The 20,435-nt window shown below is 42.4% G+C and overlaps 2 protein-coding genes across 6 annotated transcripts; both read right to left on the reverse strand.

The window, feature by feature from the left end:
• Nucleotides 1–193: 193 nt before the first annotated feature.
• Nucleotides 194–14,657, reverse strand: LOC116845318. 5 transcript variants are annotated; one of them, XM_032817853.1, is made up of 6 exons: nucleotides 14,566–14,657; nucleotides 8,278–13,326; nucleotides 3,842–7,320; nucleotides 1,076–3,772; nucleotides 756–995; nucleotides 194–539 (listed from the first exon to the last, which is right to left on the reverse strand). In XM_032817853.1, exons 2-6 carry the CDS (start codon nucleotides 13,232–13,234, stop codon nucleotides 474–476), a joined length of 11,439 nt encoding a protein of 3,812 aa, XP_032673744.1. In that variant the 5' UTR covers nucleotides 13,235–13,326; nucleotides 14,566–14,657; the 3' UTR covers nucleotides 194–473. The 5 variants fall into 5 exon arrangements, with proteins under 5 accessions (XP_032673744.1, XP_032673743.1, XP_032673740.1 ...); XM_032817852.1 differs by having other exon boundaries at nucleotides 194–350; nucleotides 471–539; nucleotides 1,076–7,320; XM_032817849.1 differs by having other exon boundaries at nucleotides 1,076–7,320.
• Nucleotides 14,658–15,538: 881 nt separating this feature from the next.
• Nucleotides 15,539–19,294, reverse strand: LOC116845375 (microspherule protein 1). The gene is made up of 6 exons (XM_032817960.1): nucleotides 18,563–19,294; nucleotides 17,843–18,215; nucleotides 17,339–17,539; nucleotides 16,794–17,213; nucleotides 16,466–16,681; nucleotides 15,539–16,321 (listed from the first exon to the last, which is right to left on the reverse strand). The coding sequence occupies exons 1-6, from the start codon at nucleotides 18,679–18,681 to the stop codon at nucleotides 16,232–16,234; spliced, it is 1,419 nt and encodes a 472-aa protein (XP_032673851.1). The 5' UTR covers nucleotides 18,682–19,294; the 3' UTR covers nucleotides 15,539–16,231.
• Nucleotides 19,295–20,435: the final 1,141 nt, after the last annotated feature.

Below are 20,435 nucleotides of genomic sequence, written 5' to 3' on the forward strand. Positions count from 1 at the left end.
TATATATATATATATATATGTCTCTTCAGGTTCTTTCAATATAAATAAAAATTCGCAGTGAGCACATTCAGCGGTTGAATCACTCGTAAACTTTGTACAAATGAAAAAGATCAGAGTCTTTTGAAGAGTTTAAATAATCTATAACGTGTACTATAGCTTTGTTAAAGTCTTTGGCTAAACATCTAATTGCAATCTAAGATTGTCTTTCGGGTAACTTTCTGTTAATGATGACCCTCATCGGTTAGGTTGACTTAGCTAATTCAGTGGACTTTGTGAAGAGTTTGTTTTTTAAAAGTTAAAGTTACGATGCCGACGCCAACAGTAGCACAGTAAACTGCGTACTGATCTAGCTGAGAATATAAAATATTCATATCATCTCTTAGTTATCGTCGCTGATGATGCTCGCAAGAGATTGCGTCATAAGCCATAATTACGATCACAGTAATTGTATATACGCGTAGTTAACTTACTGATTATTTATCAACGTCGTTCTGCTTCTTTGGACTTTGCTCTGTATGGTCGAAACTTTTTGTGACATCCTGAAGAAAGAGGACACGACATTTTACCATACACATACATCGAATACATGTGAACATTAATCTTCATGTCATGACGCAACACATGTTACATAAATTGTCATGCATTAATTAACAACATTGATAAATGAATGTTAAATAATGATGAAGACGTTACGATTATCGAGGAGTGTTCTATTGAAAAAAAGGAAAAAACAGGAAAAGAAAAATACAACGTACCTGTACCGCGATTTGCAACGGCGTTAATTCACCTACGGAGCAATCGTTTCGCACGACATTTGCCGGCATTAATCTGGGGCAAGGTTTGCCCGTGAACAGCATGAACAGTGTGTGAATGCTTCTACGCTGTGTCAGCTCAATATGGCGATGTTGATATCCAGCTAAGTGGCGTCGGTGCCGCGATGTTGTGGGGAACCATCTCTCACATAGGTTACAGTATCGTCTGTGTTTTATCGTCGCCTGCGATTATAATTAAAATAAAAAAACAGGTTAAAAGGGAAATATTCATAGAGAAAGACATACTGAAGAGACAATCTCACCTTCTCGTGATAAGCTAACTGACTGACAAAATCGGCGATGGACATTTCACTTTTCTTATGGACGTCCTTCATATCGACTTTATTGTCTAATGTTATGACTTTGTCATTGTCCAATAGCTTGGACGCGGTCACGTCGACGTCTGCGGAATCCTGATTCGTAATTACCGGCGGTGACCTGGAACTATCTCTGTCCAAGCCAGTGTCAAAGTTCGCGATCACTGCGGGCTCTAATGTCGGCATGTTATCCTCTTTAGACTTGATTCTCTTCGCTTTGCCACTGGCGTTACTCCCCTGATCTACAGATCTTGAAATTTTAGGAATTTTATAAGATAATATCTTATTCCCCTCCTTTCGCGGTGTATCTTGCGGCGACTGAGGCACGGTGTCTTTTTGGTCCCCTGGATTCTTTTTCTTCTTCTCGCTCAAGTTTACAACGCAAGATGAGTTTTCGTGCGATACTGCCACTTGGCCGAGCCGCTTGTACGTCTTCAACGATATCGTGGTGCACTCGTGCGCGTCCTCCCTTATTTCTTTGAAATTCATACGAGTGAGCGTAGGGCGAAGTTCTTCGTCCCTCTTATCAGGCGGTTTTATCTTCTTCTTTGCGAGGACACTTTTACTCGGTTTGGAATGTTTCTTATCAGACTTTTTGGCGTTAGCTATACTCTCAGTCTTGTTGTTATGTTTACTGGCTGCAGGTATAGAGCCCGTCTGTAGCGTAACATCACCGTGACAACTTTCAGAAGCATCGCTCGACTTAGGATACGTCTCTGAGAGACTGTTGAGATCAAAACTCGAGCCTTGTTTCTTCTCCGCAGCTGTCTTCGGCTTTGGGCTGTTCTCGCATCTCGACTTCGAAAGGCACTTCTTCAAGGTCTCTTTGGCCGCCAACACCTCTTTTACCAAGGAATCATTGCAGCAGAATTTCTCCCTGGACAGACTCTGCGAATCTGTTCCCTTGCTGCACGGGAACTTCGAAGGAGTCTCTTCGACGCAACCGATCGATTTCATAGACTCCGACACGGGCCTGTCGTCGCTTTTTACGTTGATTTCCACGTATTTATCTTTCTCGAGCGGATTCTTATTGCAATGTAGAGGTTCAGGTCTATCGTAAAGTCCTGCCTTCGAGGTTGGATTACCATAGTATTCCTCGGCGGACGTGCGACGTGCATTGTAACAGGCGACGGGGTTGAGCCTCGGCATGTCTAGCAGGTCAAGATCGCTGTTGTCCGCGATCTCCAGTTCCAGCTCGAATTGGGTCGGAATAGCATCCGCAGAATACAATTGCTCGCTCTCACCATCGTCGATGATGTGACTTTCCAGCTCGCTGTGGCTATCATCAGGTGATGCCGGCAAGATTTCTATGGTTGTTTGACTCTCATCCGAAGACTCGATCTTAATGACAGCGTTATTGTCCATTTTAATGTCGCTCAAGATAGGCTCTTCCTTGAGCGAAATAACATCGTCTTGCAAGGTGCACTCGATGTCCATATAATCGGGATTCAGTTGCTCTTTGATCGTGACCTTATCATCATCTTTACACAGGAAAGGATCGTCCTTCTTGCTTTGTTCCTTGTCCTCTTGCGGTTCGATCTCTTCGGAGGATATTTCGCTCAAGTTGAACAACTTCATGGAACAATTTTCCATCTCAGATGTCGCCTTTAACTCCTTCAACGCGGTCTTAAAGTCCATAGAGCTGGAATGCTTCGGAGGATTTTTCCGGTCGAGTTTAACCGAGCTCGACGTGTCTTCTTCCGTTTTCATTACCTTTTCTAGCTTGACATCACAGCCATCAATCTTGCATTTATTGCATTGAGAGATAACTTTTTTAAAGCTGGATATTTTAACGGCCGATTTATCTTTCTTGATCGTCTCTTTTTCGGACGGAATAACCTTGGCCTCCGTTCGTAAGTTATTATCGCGGGACCGCGATCTACGTTTGTCGTCCTTGTGATAATTGTCGGTCGATCTACCGTGATCTTTGGTAGGCGTGTTTTTCTTCGGTGTGGTGCGCGTCTTGGTATCTTTGGAGTCCGCATCTCGCGACGACGTACGGCGTAAATCGTCTTTCGACGCACCGTTGATCTTCCTGCAATCATAATCCGACATCCTCCTCTGCTTGCACTTGACAGGAAGTAAGTCGGACGTCGAATTCGACCTGGATAACTTATGGCAATCATGATGATCGTGCTCCCTTCTTCGCCAGTTATCCTTGCGACTGACGAATATCTTATCGATAATTCGCAGCGACACGGGAGTTAAGGAAGAAGAGGATTTGAGGTCCTTCGCCATGCTGTCCAGAATTCTGTACCTTTCCAGCTTCACCTTCGGCTGCCACTTGGAGCTCTTCGCGATGACATTCTTGCCGCTCTTGCTCAACTCGCATTTGAACTCCGCGCTGGCCGACGTTCTCTTGATGATGACCTTCGGTATCTTCTCTGAAATGCCGATCATCGAATCCCTCTTCATTTCGCACTTCGCCGTAGTTGTTCGCGCGGAGTCGCTGTTACTGCGCCGCGTGGAATGTCCCATGATGTCGTCGCATCCCGATCTCTTGTACCTCTTCGTCGGCACATCCGAGTGGCTCGAGCTCTGTCTCTTTCGTAACATCTCCGGAGACGAGGATCTGTTCCTCTCCTGCTTCCTCAGCTTCAATATAGGTATCTTCTCCTCGTGCCTCTCCAGATTCCTCGATTCCTGGGAAGTCGTGCTATTGTAGATCGAATTATCCGACGGGTCAGATCTCGGTGAGTTTTTTATTTTTACCTTTGGGATAGTTTTCTTCATGCTCTTGCGTTTCACGCAAAGCTCCGCGGTGTTTTCGTCCCTCACGATCTTGCTGACGTCCAGTTTGATCTTCATCTTAGGTATCTTGTTCCTGGAGCTACCCGGATCCTGCAAAGAGCTCTCGGAATCGTTTTCGTACAGATCTTCTCGCGTTTCATGCTTCGTAATCAAAGCCCGTTCGGAAATGCTCACTTGAACTAAAGTTTTATCGGGAACTGCCTCGATAGACGGTGTGTCCGGGCGAGACTTCACGTTCCTGATGATCATCTTGGGTATCTTCGGATGACAACTCGGTCTCGAGACGGACTTATTAGCGACATTGTCTGTGAAGGAAGAGGGACTCATCTTCGTAACGAACTTTGAGCTGACGTCGGTTTTTTTGATGACGAGCTTCGGGATTATCTTCGTGTTAGCATTGCAATCCGTCGCGCGCAGGTATGCTACATTCTCGTAACTACTGGAAGAAACTGGATTCTGCTCCTTTTGTTCCCTGTTCTCGTGATCGCACGGCGTTACTTTGAATTTCTCTAACATCGGGGGCGGTGGCAACGCCGTCGTCTCATCAAGTACAGCAGACTCGTCTAATTTATTCTCAAGCTCGGATGGCAACTCCAACAGCTGCGACTCCTTCATCACGGGCCTCGACAGAGACAAATTGTCCAAGAGCGAGTTATCTTCGCTGCGCAGTGAATTTGCCGCAGCTGCGAAGTCGATCGACGACTCGTTGATGCCACACAGACGGTTGACAGCGTCTTCCTGGATCTGGCTGGTTTCCCACTCCATCAGCACCATGCTATCATCCTCGGTGAAGTCGTGCTCGGATATCTGCATCAAGACGCACCGATCCTCCGGGTAGATCACACAATCGGAGGAGTCCATGCATAGCAATTTGGTGTCCATTATGCTGTCGTTGTCCTTGGTAGTCTCCCTTGTCTCGGACTCCTCATACTGCCGCTTGTCAGCTTTAATAATGGTCTTGATGACCGTGAATTCTGAGATATTCTGCTCACGCATCTCACTTGCGAATATGTCACACACGTTCTCTTCCGGCCGCACCGAATGTAGATCCAACGTAGTGGTCGACTCGAACAACACCGTGGAGCTGCAGCAGTCCACCTCGTCGATTCCTGGGTCCTTCGACGAGTTCTCAGGTAACTGCTCATTGTCCTGCAGCTTCTGCGACTTTTGCTCGACGCTCTCTTCGTCGAGCGGTCGCGATACAGCCATGACGACATCAAGTGGATTCCGCGAGGTGATTAGCTCCTCTTCTCCACACAAGGTAAAATTTTCTTTGTCATGCGAGTTGTTTCGCTCGTTCGTTTCATCGTTGAAATAGATTTCGTCTGTGACATTTGATTCTGTGGCAGTTTGATTCTGTGGAACTTCTTTCGGTTTCTCCTCTTCTTCTTCGCGATCGGCTGGAGTCGATTTCAAGGCCTCTTTGTGCACAACCTCGTCGTCCGCAATGAAATCTGAATTGTTCTTCGCAGAGTCGTTGATTTCGTCGGTTTGTTCATCCGCAGCAAGTATAGGCACTTCCTCTACCGTTTCTGTGCATTTTGGCTTATCCAGCGGATAATCGCAATTTACATTCGATTTCGACGGACTCGTGACTTCGGTAGAATTTTTATCTGGAATTTCCTTCGCGGCTGTATCCTCGACGCTAAGTTTATCTTCGTTCAAAGGCACAAGCAAATCATCGGCCACTAAGGATTCCGTGAATGTTTCCTGGACGTGACTAACAGGGCCCTGGTCTGTTCCTAAAACGCAAACTTCATTGTCCACAACTTCAGGAGCGCAGGACGGTGCTTCTTTGGCGAACACAATCGCGGCGGTTTCGACTTCGTCGAATTGAGAATGTTGCTTCTTCGTATATTCATCATGTAACGATGCATCGTGCTCGACGCTCAGTGACTTGTTAACTTGTTGTTTATTGTTAACTTCTGTTGTTGACAACACGACGTTCTGATTATTATTTGTGTCTTCCTGCTCATCACACGCGACGGCTCGTAGCTTCGATTGCTCGTAAAGTGAATCATCGTCCCGAACTAAACGCAAATCGTCGCTGGTGTGGCTACACGTTGTGGGAGCCAACGTCGGCGGTTCGTTTGCCGTGTCGCAGTTGTTACTCGCATTGTGATCGCCGTTGCCGTCGAGAGATTCTTGCTTCGTATGCAGGAACGGCAAAGAAGAGTCCAGCCGTTCCTGCTTGACAAATATCTCACTGAAATTCAGCTCTTTGAGATTGCCGCTGTTCCTTCTGTCAACGTGGGAAGAGTACGACTTCACCGACTCCATGGTCTCTTCCCAACGTCCTTCCCAGAGCGTCCTCGGCTCTAGAAATTTGTTCGGGTCGAACACGGAGCTCTCGTTGTATCCTTTCTCATAATCGAGATTCTCGTCTTTCGTTTTGCAGTGCTTGATATTCGATGCGGGCTCGCCATCCGGCACTGTTTCTCCGGCCTTACACTGTTTCTCGAGTAAGTTTACGTCTACGATGTTCTTCGTGCTGCCTTCTTTACTTTCTTGATCGTTCCTGCTCATATACAACTTGTCCGCATCATCGTTGAAGAATTCTAGATGTAACGTGTTCCGGGCTTTTACGTGATGGGCGTTCTTACTCGGCAGGTAATCGGCATGCTTCGTTGTGAACTGTTGTTTAGTATCGACGGTGTTTAGATCGACCTCTCTTTTCCTAAGAGCAGCGGCGACCTCACGACTCTTCTTGAACACTTTTCGCAACTTTGAGCAATTGTAATAGTCGAACGACGGAGACCTCGCGAAATACGAGTCACGGGTGTTACCATAGCCCTCCTTCGCGCGAGCTTCCATGAGCAACTCGTAGTATGTAAACCGGGGATTAGGACTGTAAGTGATCTTCCCGTCTTTGGTGGAATACACGGGCACTGAATTCAAGTTCTCCAGCTCATCCACGCTGAAGAAAATTGGGTTCATGTAACCACTGGCGGTCTCATACAGGTCCAAACTGTTAAATCTGCTGTCGTCCCTCCTCGGTCGCTTCCACCTGTCCATACGCTTGTCATCGGCATCCGCATTTTCATTCGCGGCTATGTCGAAATGATTGTAATCGAAATGCGCAGAATTATTGTCGTAACCGACGCTTTCTAAATCAAGGTCAGCTGTACTCGAAGAGGTCGATGCACCCGCGTTTAACTTAGACACGACACTGTCCTGTGAATTTCTCGCATTCTTGCATAGGAAAGCAGTAGTTGCTTCTTGATGCTCCTTTTTTTGCGTGTTACTGTTTTTTGATGTTGATCCTGTATGCGATGAATTATCTGCAGAGGTCTTCGATTCCTCGGTGGTCATAGGGAAATTGGTAGTAATGACTTTTCTCTCAGTATCTTGGTGCACGCTTCTCCTTCTAATCAGTACATGTTCCGATTTTGGAGTCTCCGAGGCACTCGCTGCCGGCTCAGTCTCGACATTAACATTGCCTGAAAGGATATCAATTCGTAAAATTATTCCAATATATCAGAACAATTATTATAATTACTTATTAAACGATTTAATTATTTATTAACTAGTAATATCCTTTTAAAAAAAAAGAAAATATAAATAAAACATAATAAAGTAAAATTTTTGTGTACATAAGCAGAAACAGAATAAGAAATTCTTGTTATCATTATTAAAAATTATGTTATTATCGTCATTAATTACCACGTGTGTGTGTAATTATTATATATAATTATACAGAGTGTCTCAGATTACCCGGAACACCCAATTTTTTCGTAAACGCGACATTTTAGAGAAAAATGTTTCAAACAAAAGTTATATGGTTCAATAGAGGACATAAGAAGGTATCATTGTTTTGACCTTGGTAGTGCCGCCAAGGTCAGGTCGAGGTCAACTTTGCTTTTTAAATAGAAACATATTTTTTTATTCTATGGAATTTTATTCTACGTAAAAAAACAAATAACTTTTGTTTAAAAAGAAATTTTTATACAACCTCTATTTTTTAAGATATTTACGGAAAATATCTACAAAATTATTAGTTCCAATAATTTTTTACTCGAATTCTATCAACTTTAACCGAAAAATAGCAAAAGATAAAAATTATCTATTTTCTTCTTATAGAGCTCTGAAAACTATTTCAGAATTTTCTAGTTAACTTTTTAGTACTGCATTTTTTTGCATTTTCTTAGTACTAAAAAGTATTAAAAAGTTTATAAAAAATTCTGAAAAATTCTCAAAGCTCTATGAGAAGAAAATAGATAATTTTTATCTCTTGCTATTTTTCGGTAAAATTGAGAGAATTCGAGTAAAAAATTATTGAAACTAATAATTTTGTAAATATTTTCCGTAAATATTTTAGGGACACCCTGTATATATAAGTTTCACATATCATTAGAAGTTTCATGTATAATTATCAGCTACGATCTTTGAATACGCACCTTTGACCTCGTACACGTTGTTAGTTACTTCCTGTTCCGACGATATGCTCCTTCTCATTTTCGGGCCCAATGAACTGGATGCCTCGTCGTTCGTCGTATCTTCTTTGCACGTGGCGTTCGCAGACTTGTACTTGAGCGCTTTCACGCTGTCTTGATCCGACTTGTGGACAAGATCGTCGTATGGAGATTCCGTCAAAGCGATCGGAGATCGATCATGTCTCTCGTAGCCGCGCGAATCCGCCGCTTGGTCGTAGACTATCTTCTTGTCGCACTGAATCTCCATGAGATTCGTCGAGCCTGACCTTGTTCCGCTCGATATCGAGCTGGTCAAGTGGCCAATCGTTTCGGCGACGGCATTCTTGATGTTCTCGTGCAGCAATTTCTCCTTCGTGTTTCGTTCCGAGCACGACACATTGATTTCGATCTTGATCGCGTCCAAGGAACCGCTATTCTTCGCTTCTTCCCCTAAATATTGCAGCTCCTTCTGGTGATCGTTGTCCTTGAGTTTCAGATTGACATTCGTCACTTGAATCGCGAAGTCGGAGTTGCTATTCTTGCTCACGAACGTTTTCAGAACGGCCTGCTTCTTCTCTTGTTCCTCGAGCGACTTGAAGCTCGCGTCCTTCTGACACAGTTGTTTGTCATTCAACAGCTGCGCCACAGATCGTTCGTCGGGGTTCGCCGCAGAATGACACTTCTTGCTCGCCCTATAGTCGGAAACTTCCTGCGTGTCTTTGCTTTTGCTTGAAGCCTCCGCGACACTGGGCGATTTGTACTTTATTCTTCTGTACTCCTTCAAGAGCCGCAGTCTCTCCCGATTCTCGTCGACGTTGTTGCCCGTCGTCCTTTTCGACTCATTTCGCGAGACGTCGCATTCCTTGAGATCTTTGACGGCGCAGGACTTGGCCTTGTGCCTATTCGCTTCTTGAGTATGCTTATTGTGATGTATAATTGCCTCATTGCATTTCTCCACGGTGTTTTCGGACGAGCCCTTCTTATCATGAGAATCCACTCGATTACTCGATGTTGATTTCCGGTCCGGGTGCCGGCTCACGTGCCGAGATCTCCTCGAATCTCTCGTATCGACCTTCAGTAACTTATTGCCGCTCCTCTCCGCCGAAAAGTCCCCTCTCGCGGACGCCTCGTTTTTCCCTAATTTATCATTATCTAACGTAGTGGGATGTTTTGTACTATGTGACGTAGATAGATTACTTTTTACGATCTTCGTCGAACAGCTATCTTCCGCCGCTGGAGGCCTGGAACCTCTCGACGTTGCATCACCCGCCAGTGATAAATCTATCGTGCTTGAGCTCGCTGTTATTGTTTGATGAGCCGACTCGGTAGAGATACATTTTCTCTTGCTGGCAGATAACGTTACACACGACTTATCCTCGCTCTTAGCCGGTTTCAGCAAACGCGCCTCGTACGCATCGGCGTAATTAACATCGTCTCTAGCCGGGGCGTCATCGCGCTCGCCAACGGGCGCTGAATTGCTCGTTGCGATATTCTGCAATGCCTCATCCAATTCCGCCGAATCGTCGTATCGGAGCGCAGCTTTCACGCCTGTCTCCGAAAGCGTTCGCAATTTTTTACGCGTTTCTTGCGCATCGTCACTCACGTTGGCAGCAGCTTGAGATTCGCTTGCGCGCCGGCCGACCGTTGAATTTTTATCATCTCGTGTCGTCTTGCTTTGCATACCGGTTGACGTGATCTTTAATTCATAGTCGCCAGAGGTCAAAGTCATGCACATGCCAGTCATCGTCGCATTCGCCGTGCCGGCGCTCAGTGGAAACGTTTTTTCGTCATCTACCGAGGCGTTACTTCCGCTTGAACCCGCGCGCTCCTTATTGTTACGCTTCATGGTCATCGTAGATCCATTCTTATCATATTTATTTGTGGGAAATTCAAATGTATTAAGCACGTTATCGTGGTTAGGCATGTTATTATTCCCGTCATCGTTGAAACCATTGTTTGCTTGATACTGGCTCTCCAGTGAGTCAGCTGATTTACTTTTCACGCCATCGGCGTCGTCGCTCAGGTGATCGTATGGCTCACCTCGCATTGGCGACTGTGTGAAGCTAATTATAGGACTGTTCTGCACGACTTCTATCGGATTCGTCGATATCGTGAGATCCTGCACGCGCTCCGACGACTCCTCGCTGTCGGAATGGATGGGCGTGTTGAGAGTGGTGGAGATCGGAGTGCACTCGGACGTAGGCAAATCCGGCAGACTGATATCATCCGGATTATGAGATTCCTCGCTTGTGAAACTGCTTTGTTTCTTCAGGTTGATGCCTTGAGTGGTGTCCAAGTTGTCCTTCGCAGGTGTGGCCAAGGTAGTCAATTCTTCCTGGTGATCATCGCTCACCTGCGACATTTGCGACGTGCTCTCCGCCGTCTTAGGTGGAGAGGAGCTCTCGACGACGTACTTATCTTTGCTGAGATTTCCTAGGTCTGCGTTGTACTCGATGGTGGTAGTCGATTCGCCACTGGCCTCACCACCATTGTCGCTTTTCTTGAACTTGTCGGTCTCGAGAGTTATCGCGCTAGCTTCGACTTCCGTGCTCTCATGGAAAAACGATACCGTCTCTTGCCTCTCCAAGGTCTCGCTCACTTGCCCGCTGGTCACCTGTAAAATACTACCTATCTCTAAGTTGTCGACTATATGTATCGTCGGCACTTCGTCGGGTCCGTTGCTGATACACTGTATGATACTTCCCGGTTGTACGATACCATCCTTGGCGATCTCCTTGCAAGTATCCTTCGTGATCTCGACATTCTTTGCAGACGAGTACGATATTGTGAGGCAGTCTTGCGCGGGTACTACGTTGGCGTCGCTCTTGTCTTGATTCTCAAACGCTATCACACCCGATGGGATCTTCTCCGGCTTGGAACCCTCCAGGCTTACCAATGTTTTCGCCGAGAGATCCACGTTTTCGTAGCCCACGACCACCACTGGCGTCGAATTGCTGAGGACGACGTTCTGCATGTTGGAACTCGTGCCGTCCTCGTCTTCGGATTCGTCCCAATTGGCCAGAAATTGCCGGACATCTAGCTCCGGTTTGTCGGCAAATTCTTTCGAGATTTTTTGCTGTATGGCGGTGTCGCTCGTGCCGCTATTCAGATTGTTGAAGCTCTCGCTTGCAGTTTTCTGCTGTACCTCGAACTGCACGTTCGGCTCAAGGTTCTTTTGCACAGGATACCGTTGCTCCTGCTTCTGAAGAGTATTCGGACACAATACGGGCGCATGAACGTCATGCTGAGGTTGCTGAGGCATTAGCTGCTCCGGTTTCTGAACACTATGGCTCCCCATATTAGGGACACCATTGCTCTCCTGCTTGTTCTGCTTATCCGAGCTGTCCGCCGGTGCCTGTGGATTCAATACCTGTTGTACTCGCGGGAAAGCCTCGGGCATGTAGTTAGAATTGATCAGAACACCATTCTGGTCAAACTGCAGATTTATAGGCGGCACTGAAGTGTTAACGGTCGACGTGGTGACGCACGGAGTCTGCTGAATCTGCCCTTGGTATGTGACGGACTGTTGCATTTTCAATAGTTCTTTGTACTTCAGAAGACACTCCTTGTACCTGGGATGTGTTTGGTAGCCCGGTATCCTCGCCAGTTCTTTCAGTTGATTTTCCATTGAGAATCGTTGCATCGCTATCTTGTGCTGGTACGTCTGGAATCGAGAGTAAAGCGGAGGATGCATAGTCGACATCTGCATTCTGTTCACCATGGATGCGTTGTCGGCGACTTCCTGGCAGTCGTGCGCGGTCTCCGTCGTCGACAGATTCTGCGGATATTGCGGATTGAAGTAGGTGTTCTGCGTAGACGGCATCATGCTCGGATTGACGTTCGTGGACGGCATGCTGCTGGACATCATAGCGTTGTTCTGATACGGCACCTGCTGCTGCTGCTGCTGCTGCTGCTGCTTGTTGTACTTCTGTTGCGCCATGAAACTCTGCTCCTGGTGCTTCACCATTCCCTGACTTGGTATGCTCATATTGTTTACCTTGGAATATTCCTTCGCGTTGTAAGGATACTTCTGGTACTCTCCCGTATAGTTGTAGTTCTGCATGGGATAGTTTTGCAGCATACCCGAACTGGGCGGGTAGCTCCGCGGGAACAGACGGTCCTTGCGATACTTGTAGTCGGGGTAGTTCCTTCGGTGATCCGCATTAGGCGCGCTAGGCACGATATTGGGCGGCAAGACTTCCTTACCATCGAAATTGTCCTTCCTGAAGTTGAAATCGTTGCCGAATCGTCGCGTGTCCGTCTGGTATCCGGACGCGCGAATGTTGTCGCGATAAGTCGTATTACTCTGGTAAGAGCAGTACTTCTCCCACTGCTGGTAGCTTATGTTGGGATCCGGGTTGCAGCACAGTCCCTTGCACGAAACAAAAGACGGACCTGCCCTGCTGCTGGCGTGCGAATTTACGTTGGCATTACGTGGTCCTATAGATCCATGAGGAGTGTTCATGCTCATCACATTTGGTCCGTTCAGGTGGGAGATAGGCCCGTTCAAAGGCACCTGGTTATTCCTGTAGCCTAGCTCATCGTTCAGCCCGCCTATCGCGGTGTTCCTCGGGTCCATCGGCCCGTTCAGATTATCCACTATGGGATTTCGCGTATTCGAAGGCCCATAGTGACCAATGCAGTTCTGCATCTGCACCATCGATGCAATGGGGTTGCTGTCGGCGGCATTATGGCCGTGTGAGATGTTGCTCGACAGATGCGGCTGGAAATGCCTGGCATTAAATGTGGAGTCGTTCTGGTGCTTCTCATGTCCCTCTGTATTGAGGTTCAAGCCATGATTCAGCTGCGTCGGCGGGTTGATGCTGGAGATAAACGGCAGATGTCCCGAATTGACATTTTGAGCAGTGGTGGTCACGTCGTTTATTCCTGATTGCGGTGGATTATACTGATGCCAATCTGGCATATTTCCACTGTAGTTCATTGTACATTGTTTTGTTAGGATTTTTTATTGTAATTACATTATTCTCCTTATACATAGAGATCGCCCAGTAAGCAAGTCAAGAGCAGGAGAACCTGAGAGGGAAGAGAGGAAATAGTATTATGCTTCACGCAATGTTATTGTGAAAAATGTAAATGTAAAATTAAAGAAATCAAGATCATACATTTAACAATCTCACTGATAACGTTAAGCAAGTTCTATACAATCAATTTATTTCTTGTATTGTCCCAAATCAAAATTTTAGTCCTATATTCAGCTCAAACTTTCTAATATTTATATATTCTGGGATGGTGCGTGCCTAATGCATATTGAAACTTAAGTACTATTTGGCACCTTTAAATGCCAAAAAATGCACAAAATACTATTTGTAGTAAAGAGGACTTGTTGATAAAGCTAATAGGTTGAATAGGATCAAAAGAGATTAATATAGGCTTTAAAGTAGGTGTAATGTATATGTAATGTAATGTATATGTAATGTATATGTAATGTATATGTAATATATATGTAATGTAATGTATATGTTAAAAGTAGGTGTTAAATAGAATATTAAAGTTGAAAGAATAGGATGAAAATTTTGACTCTGCATAATTTTGAAATATCAGTGCTTCCCTCTGGCATATCTCTACAACACCTAACAACATTATACATTGGTTGATCTGGCGACGACAAAATCGCGATAAATTCGAAATTTTTTGCACGAATATCAGAATGACCTAGATATTCTGTTGACACCTTTGACACAAAGTCGTTATTTATGCGATGCAATCGTATGTCGTTATTGTATGCAAACGATTTCACAACATTCTATACGTAAACCCGTCTTGCACGTCGCAACGTTAAACAACACGCGCCAATGTTGACGAGATCGCTGTCAACAACGCGATACACTGGGCCTGAGACTGACAGATGACACCATATTTATCGGAGCTGTAGCCATTGTTACGGTTAGCCTACGTCAACGCGCCGTGTCGTGTTTACCTTTGCTCTGTCGCGTCGTACGGCCAACGACGATCGCTGTCATCACTCACCCGATGGCCGTATAACGTGCACGATAATGCTGTAATTTATACGCGCCTTCGTCGCACCACACACGGTGGAAACGCACCTTACTACGTATGTACCACGGACCTTGAAAGTTTTACTCGGCTGACACGGATGTACCAAGCGCGAGCGAGCACTCGCCGCGACGTTGACGCGCTCAGATCGCAAAGTCGTGCACGTTCACGACCGAGACGACTTCGTCGGACGACGCTCGGCCTCATCGCTGAGACCGTTCGTCGCCGAATACGCGAGACTCACGCCTTTCCTCTTACCTGCACTTTAACACTGCTCACACGCATACGCCATATTGGACACGACTGTTCGCTTGAAAAATAATATCGTGCGCCCTCTGCTGTGGAGGAAGTACTTCGCCGCGCCGTTTAAAGGCTTATCCAGACGTATCTGCATAATTATGCAATCGGTCAACGCAACGGTAACATGTTTCTTGCCTTGGCCACGTGATTGGTCGACTTCTCCAAGATATTATGCGTTTACGTCAAACCATCTGAAGAGGCCTTAATGATCACATATAAATAAACATATATGCTCGCGTATGTGACCCCATATATACTGCGTGTACGGTTAGCACTTGGTTGCGCATATCCAAGTAAAACAACGTTATCTTAAAGTATTCCATTTTACTATATAAAATTAAGTCAGGATAACTTTATTTTCGGTAAAAAAGTTAAGTTTCTGTTTGAAAAAATTATCTAATGTCCGCCCGAAAGATAACTTTTAATATCCAAAAAGATATCATTTAGATATAAAAGTATCAAGTTGGTACATGGATACAAATTAAATATATACTAAATGATAACTATAAGATGCGTAAATGAACTAGCTATTAACCAACTGTAAACTATTATTTAATCGGTCATATTAATGGAGACGAATTATTTTGACATTGACTTGTTATCTTATAGATACGTTCCAAAGTTAACTTCAAGAATGTTAACCAATAGGCAACCTGTTCTACTTGGGTATGTGATATGTATATGCGACTTATAAAAATGCGATACTAATCGCCTTACCTTCCGCTTAATATAGTCTTGTAGTACACCCTACAGAACGGTTGTCGTAAGTTCCGTTACAATGTCACATAAAATAACTCACGTTATAACGTATTGGTATCAAATAAAATTTTTACTGTAATATCTAACAGAGTTTAATTTTAATACGATTTTTTATTTACTGTTTATTGTCAGAGATTATACTATCCAAAGAGAAAAATCCTGATAATCCATATAAATTTTATATTACATTTATTTTAACACATTCTCTTCTCTCTGCAAAATAATAAAATATACAAACATGTGCTAAAATTATTTTGTTTCCATTTTATAAAGAACATTCAGCTTTGCACACCTAAGTTACAATTCATTTATTACAGAGATACACGCCAATTATTATATGTAACATGTGAATATTAAAACTTAATGTACAATACACTCCAATGTATATTATTGCTCATCTCTATGTAAAAGTGGTTATGACAACTTTTTAACACTAAAAATGTGTGAATAAATTCAAATATGTTGTGTGCACATACATATATGTATAATGGCAAAAATAGAAAAATTTATTTTCAAGGTAGGCATATATGCAAGTCTAAGTGTTTAAAACTCTGTCTTATGAACTACATACTTTTTCTCATTAAATTTTATAAGCTTTTGATTCGCTCTAGAAAAATAACTTTTCATAAAAAAAGTCGCTTATATATATTTTGTCAGTTATATAGATAAGGAAATTATAGAAATTATTGATAACAGATAGATATCTATACTACAATATATGTGTACTTAGATGTAAAAATGTGAATTATGCTTAAAAATATGAATTATGCTACAGAAGTATTTTGCCAATTATCATGAATTGTGGTTTTGTTTATAAATGTAATTCATAATACTTAGTATTGTCATTTGTGTCTTTCAGAATCTTTCAAGGGTTTAGATTCAACTTGACAGCCTCTTGTCGTATCACAGAAATGAGTTCCTGATTTATTAAAAATATGAATCTCAATCCTGCAACCTGTGGAAAACAGAATATAAATAAAAATTACGATTAAACAGTTAGATTAGAATCAGTAATTTTAATAAAAAAAAAAAAAAAAAATTCTTATCACAGAGAAAAACTACAAATTATTACTATATTTTTTCAAATTGTGATAATTACTTCGATTACGCTATTGTTATTCAATTTCATTTTATTGCCAGCCAAAATTGGTCTGCTGTCCACAAAAATCGGCCGCTTCCCTTCGGACGACAGAAAGAAGTCCCCATTGTTTCTTAAACGAATAGTGCCTTGTCTACGTGAAACTTTCCAAGCTGGACCTTCTAAAGTAAGATCCACGTCGACAGTATGGTCCTTAGTAGAACGTCCTACACTTATCTAAAGAAAAATAGAAGAATGTGTACATGAAATATTAATCTTTTGAAGTATAAAAAATTACATTGTGTGTACATAAAAATGAATTATAAAAAAATTCTGCTATAACTTTTACCTCTCTAGATCTCATGAGATATCTGACGAGTCTTCCTCTTAGAATGGCCAAAGTTTGGTTATCGAAATCCGGTGGACTATTGCCAGTTACACTATCAACTAGTACCTGCCATCTGCCGAGCTCGTTTTCTAATACTTTAATTTCCCTCTTATTTTTTCTGTCTGCCATTACTAGTTCAGCATCCACCAATTCATCCTTTGGTTCCATTAATTCTGCATCATTGATCATATCTTCAGCATCCGAAAAGTTCAATACATGTTCACCACGTGGTAAGCTTTGTACTGTCTGATCTGGTAACAGATGGTACTGTTTCATTAACTGCCAATGGCTGTGTAATGCTTTTGCAGTCCTAGCTGGATAAAATGTTTGTGCATTTGCTTCGAGCAATTCTTGAAATACTTCCAGTGTTGGTTGAGAAGTCTAATTAAAATATAAAATTTATACAATAAGACAATGTGATATAACAATATGGAAGATTAAATCATTAAATAACAGATTTCTTGGCAAAATTTGTAACACAGTGTAAATAACCCACTAATACTTACTGACTTAATAGTACCCAAGAGATCCTCTTCTGCTTTGCTATACAATGTCCTTGCTTGCACACTGGCAATCAGTTCAGGATGCAAATTGCGCATAGCTTGGACAGCTACACGTGAAATTGCACTGTCATATAATAAAGCATACCATCTTTGTTGTATTTCTTGCAAAGTAAACCGACAGGAAAATTTTGTACCTCGATGAACCTTAAACAAAAATAGCAGGATGTCATAAATAAATTGATATTATGCAATTATAATATTAAGTAATATATTTAATAATCAATTTGTATACTAGTTCTCTGACTGTTGCTGTTTTATACTATTGTATTAAGGATAATATATTATTCATTAATATCACATATTCATGTAATATCATATATCACATATGTATTAACTTTTATATATGTATACATACATGATACATACGTGATATTAATGAATAATATATAGTACAATGGTATAAAACAACAGCCAGAGAACTAGTATGCAAACTAATTAGATAAACACCATTCTCAGATCATTTGTTTGTTGTACACCAGTAATCAATGCTAAGTCATCAGTAGGTTTCCATCGACCAAGATCTTTAGTAGCATTGATAGAATGAGTATGATTTTTGTTTTTCTTGTTCTTACGTCCTGGACCATTTGAACCACCAGGTCTAGTAGGTCTACGATTGCATCTGTCAGACTGTGTTAAGGTGGTTGGTATTGGTATTGGACTAGGTAATGTTTGTGATGGTAAAACATCCATGGAACCAGCAGATACAGATATTGTGCGTGATCTTGATGTTGATTTGGTACTTGTCGCAGGAGGTTGTAAGTTAAATGTTGTCTCCACCAGCTCATCATCAAATTTTCTACGTTTTATTGTGCGTGACGAGCTTTGAATAAAAAGAGATACATTTAGTAAAGCAAAATCATTTGCTTACTATTTGAATATTGCATATGCTTAAAGAAACTTAAATTCTTTTGCAATATTTTTTTTTTAATTGGCAATTAAGTCACCATGTCTTCTTTCAAGATATTTATGGCTATTTGGCACACTGTCCTCTTCTTCCAATATATTTTCTCTTAATCCTTTCAAATCTCTATTCTCAAATATATATATTCTTCGGAAATAATTCCAAGGTATTTTCCAAAAAAATCACTGATCATGTCTGAACACGTCTACACACTGCGGTATCTAAACCGAAAGTCTTTTGCAATATACAAATTATTTGGTATTTACCTTCTTCGCTTCGTCGATAAAACATCTAGAGCTGAAGATTCGATAGGAATGCCTAAGAATCCATCCGTACTGTGAGCGAGTCCACTGTGATTCACTCCGGTTGGAGTCGATATATCCATTGTTACGTAAAACGAAGACCGAGATCGTCAAACCATAATATACGTTGAGTGCTCTTAATAACAATGCATATGCGAACGAGTCGTTATCACTCCAACGTCCTGTGTTGAATTCACGTAATTATTTCTTCGCATCAAAACATCAACACCAAACTACGACAGTTGAGTTCACGCGGACTGCGTCATAGATAATAGATAGATATCAAAGTACAGAGGCCGGTATAATAGCCTTAACAAGTAGCGACTGCCATTTTCAACCGTATGCACACGTGTGCATACGGTCGAAAATCGTAGTAATATGGTTAATAATAATGCAAGCATTAAGGCAGTTGTGTCCATCTTTCTGTTTACACAAATAAATATAGTTCGTATTAATTAAGCAATTGGTATAAGAGTGTATAATGTTGTTTGATCCGATTAATATCGACTTTTATGCAAACTAAGTTAGTAACACTAGTTGTGTTCAATAATCTTTTATTCTTTCTTCTCTATTTTCAAGTGTCGTGTTAGGACAAGGTCCACTTGACACTCCAACGTTCCAAAACGTCAAATTAATCAATATGATTGGTCTATCCGTCACTTTGAAGCACTTGCAGGGCTTAACGGATCTTAACTATAGCTACGTTCCGAAATTCACTACCAGTACTGAAAATCTATAGTCCATGTTACGTATGCTAGGCTGCGTTCAGGGGGTCGATTGTGTATCTCAAATCGGAGTAAAAATGGGTGCGTTCAGAAGACACAACTGTTGCACAACAGTTGAGTAATTACTCAACGTAATTGGTCTAAAGTTAGGGATCTAACAGTAAGGACCAATAATTACTGACCGCTCACTGATCAGCTATTTTTTCTGAACGTAGCCAATGACAAAAGTGAGCAAATTTACTAGCATATTTGTAACTTCATTGGACAATGCCTAGTGAATTTGCTCACTTTTGTAATTTTTACTTTGTTTCGAGATACACAATCAACCTCCAGAAACCCTACTCTGTGAGTAGAGTAATATTTAATTAACCAATAAGAGCAAAAGGAACTAAGATTTCTTTATTATGATTGGTTTATTAAAGTAACTCTACCCATCGAGTAGAATTTCTGAACATAGCCCATAGAATTTCAGCACTGGCGGTGAATTTTGGAATGCAACCATTATCTATATTCAACGATTCGTCCCTCCCTAGATCTAGATCCATATTCTGAACTCTTTTATCGATAAAAGTGCCTTGAATATAGCCAATCAGGTGGCTTTTAAGCCTTTTTTAGAAGCACTTTTATCATATATGTAATACTACTATATTGCTAAATGCTCTATCGAAGAATTCACACCGCGTTCGATGTCCGATGTACGACGTTCGATATCCAATAAGGAAACAGCTTTCCAATGGAGAATTGAATTCTCTATTAGAAAGCTGTTCTCTTATTGGATATCGGACGTCGTGCGTCGGACATCGGACGCGGTGTGAATCCTCCATATGCTGCTTGTAAGAAGAGCTTATCCCAGAATAGAAAGACAGACGATGTTCGAGGAGTGTATTTTGATCGTAGTGTGCAAGTGCGGCGATCAGATGATATTATATATACAGGGTGTCCCGAAGTCCCATGATGACCCTTGGTGAGAACGTAGAACGGATTGAGGTGAGCAAGAAAGTCCTGTGCCGTTTTGCGATATTCGCAATAGTTTTTGAGAAATTAATTATTTTGTCTCAACAAATCAGCGTACAGAAAGCGGCAGCGGAAAGAAAGATGCCTTCGGCCGACGT

The sequence above is a fragment of the Odontomachus brunneus genome, unplaced genomic scaffold (assembly GCF_010583005.1).
Source record: "Odontomachus brunneus isolate Ranch 3 - 2012 unplaced genomic scaffold, Obru_v1 Obru_scaffold_051, whole genome shotgun sequence".
Classification (NCBI taxonomy): domain Eukaryota; kingdom Metazoa; phylum Arthropoda; class Insecta; order Hymenoptera; family Formicidae; genus Odontomachus; species Odontomachus brunneus.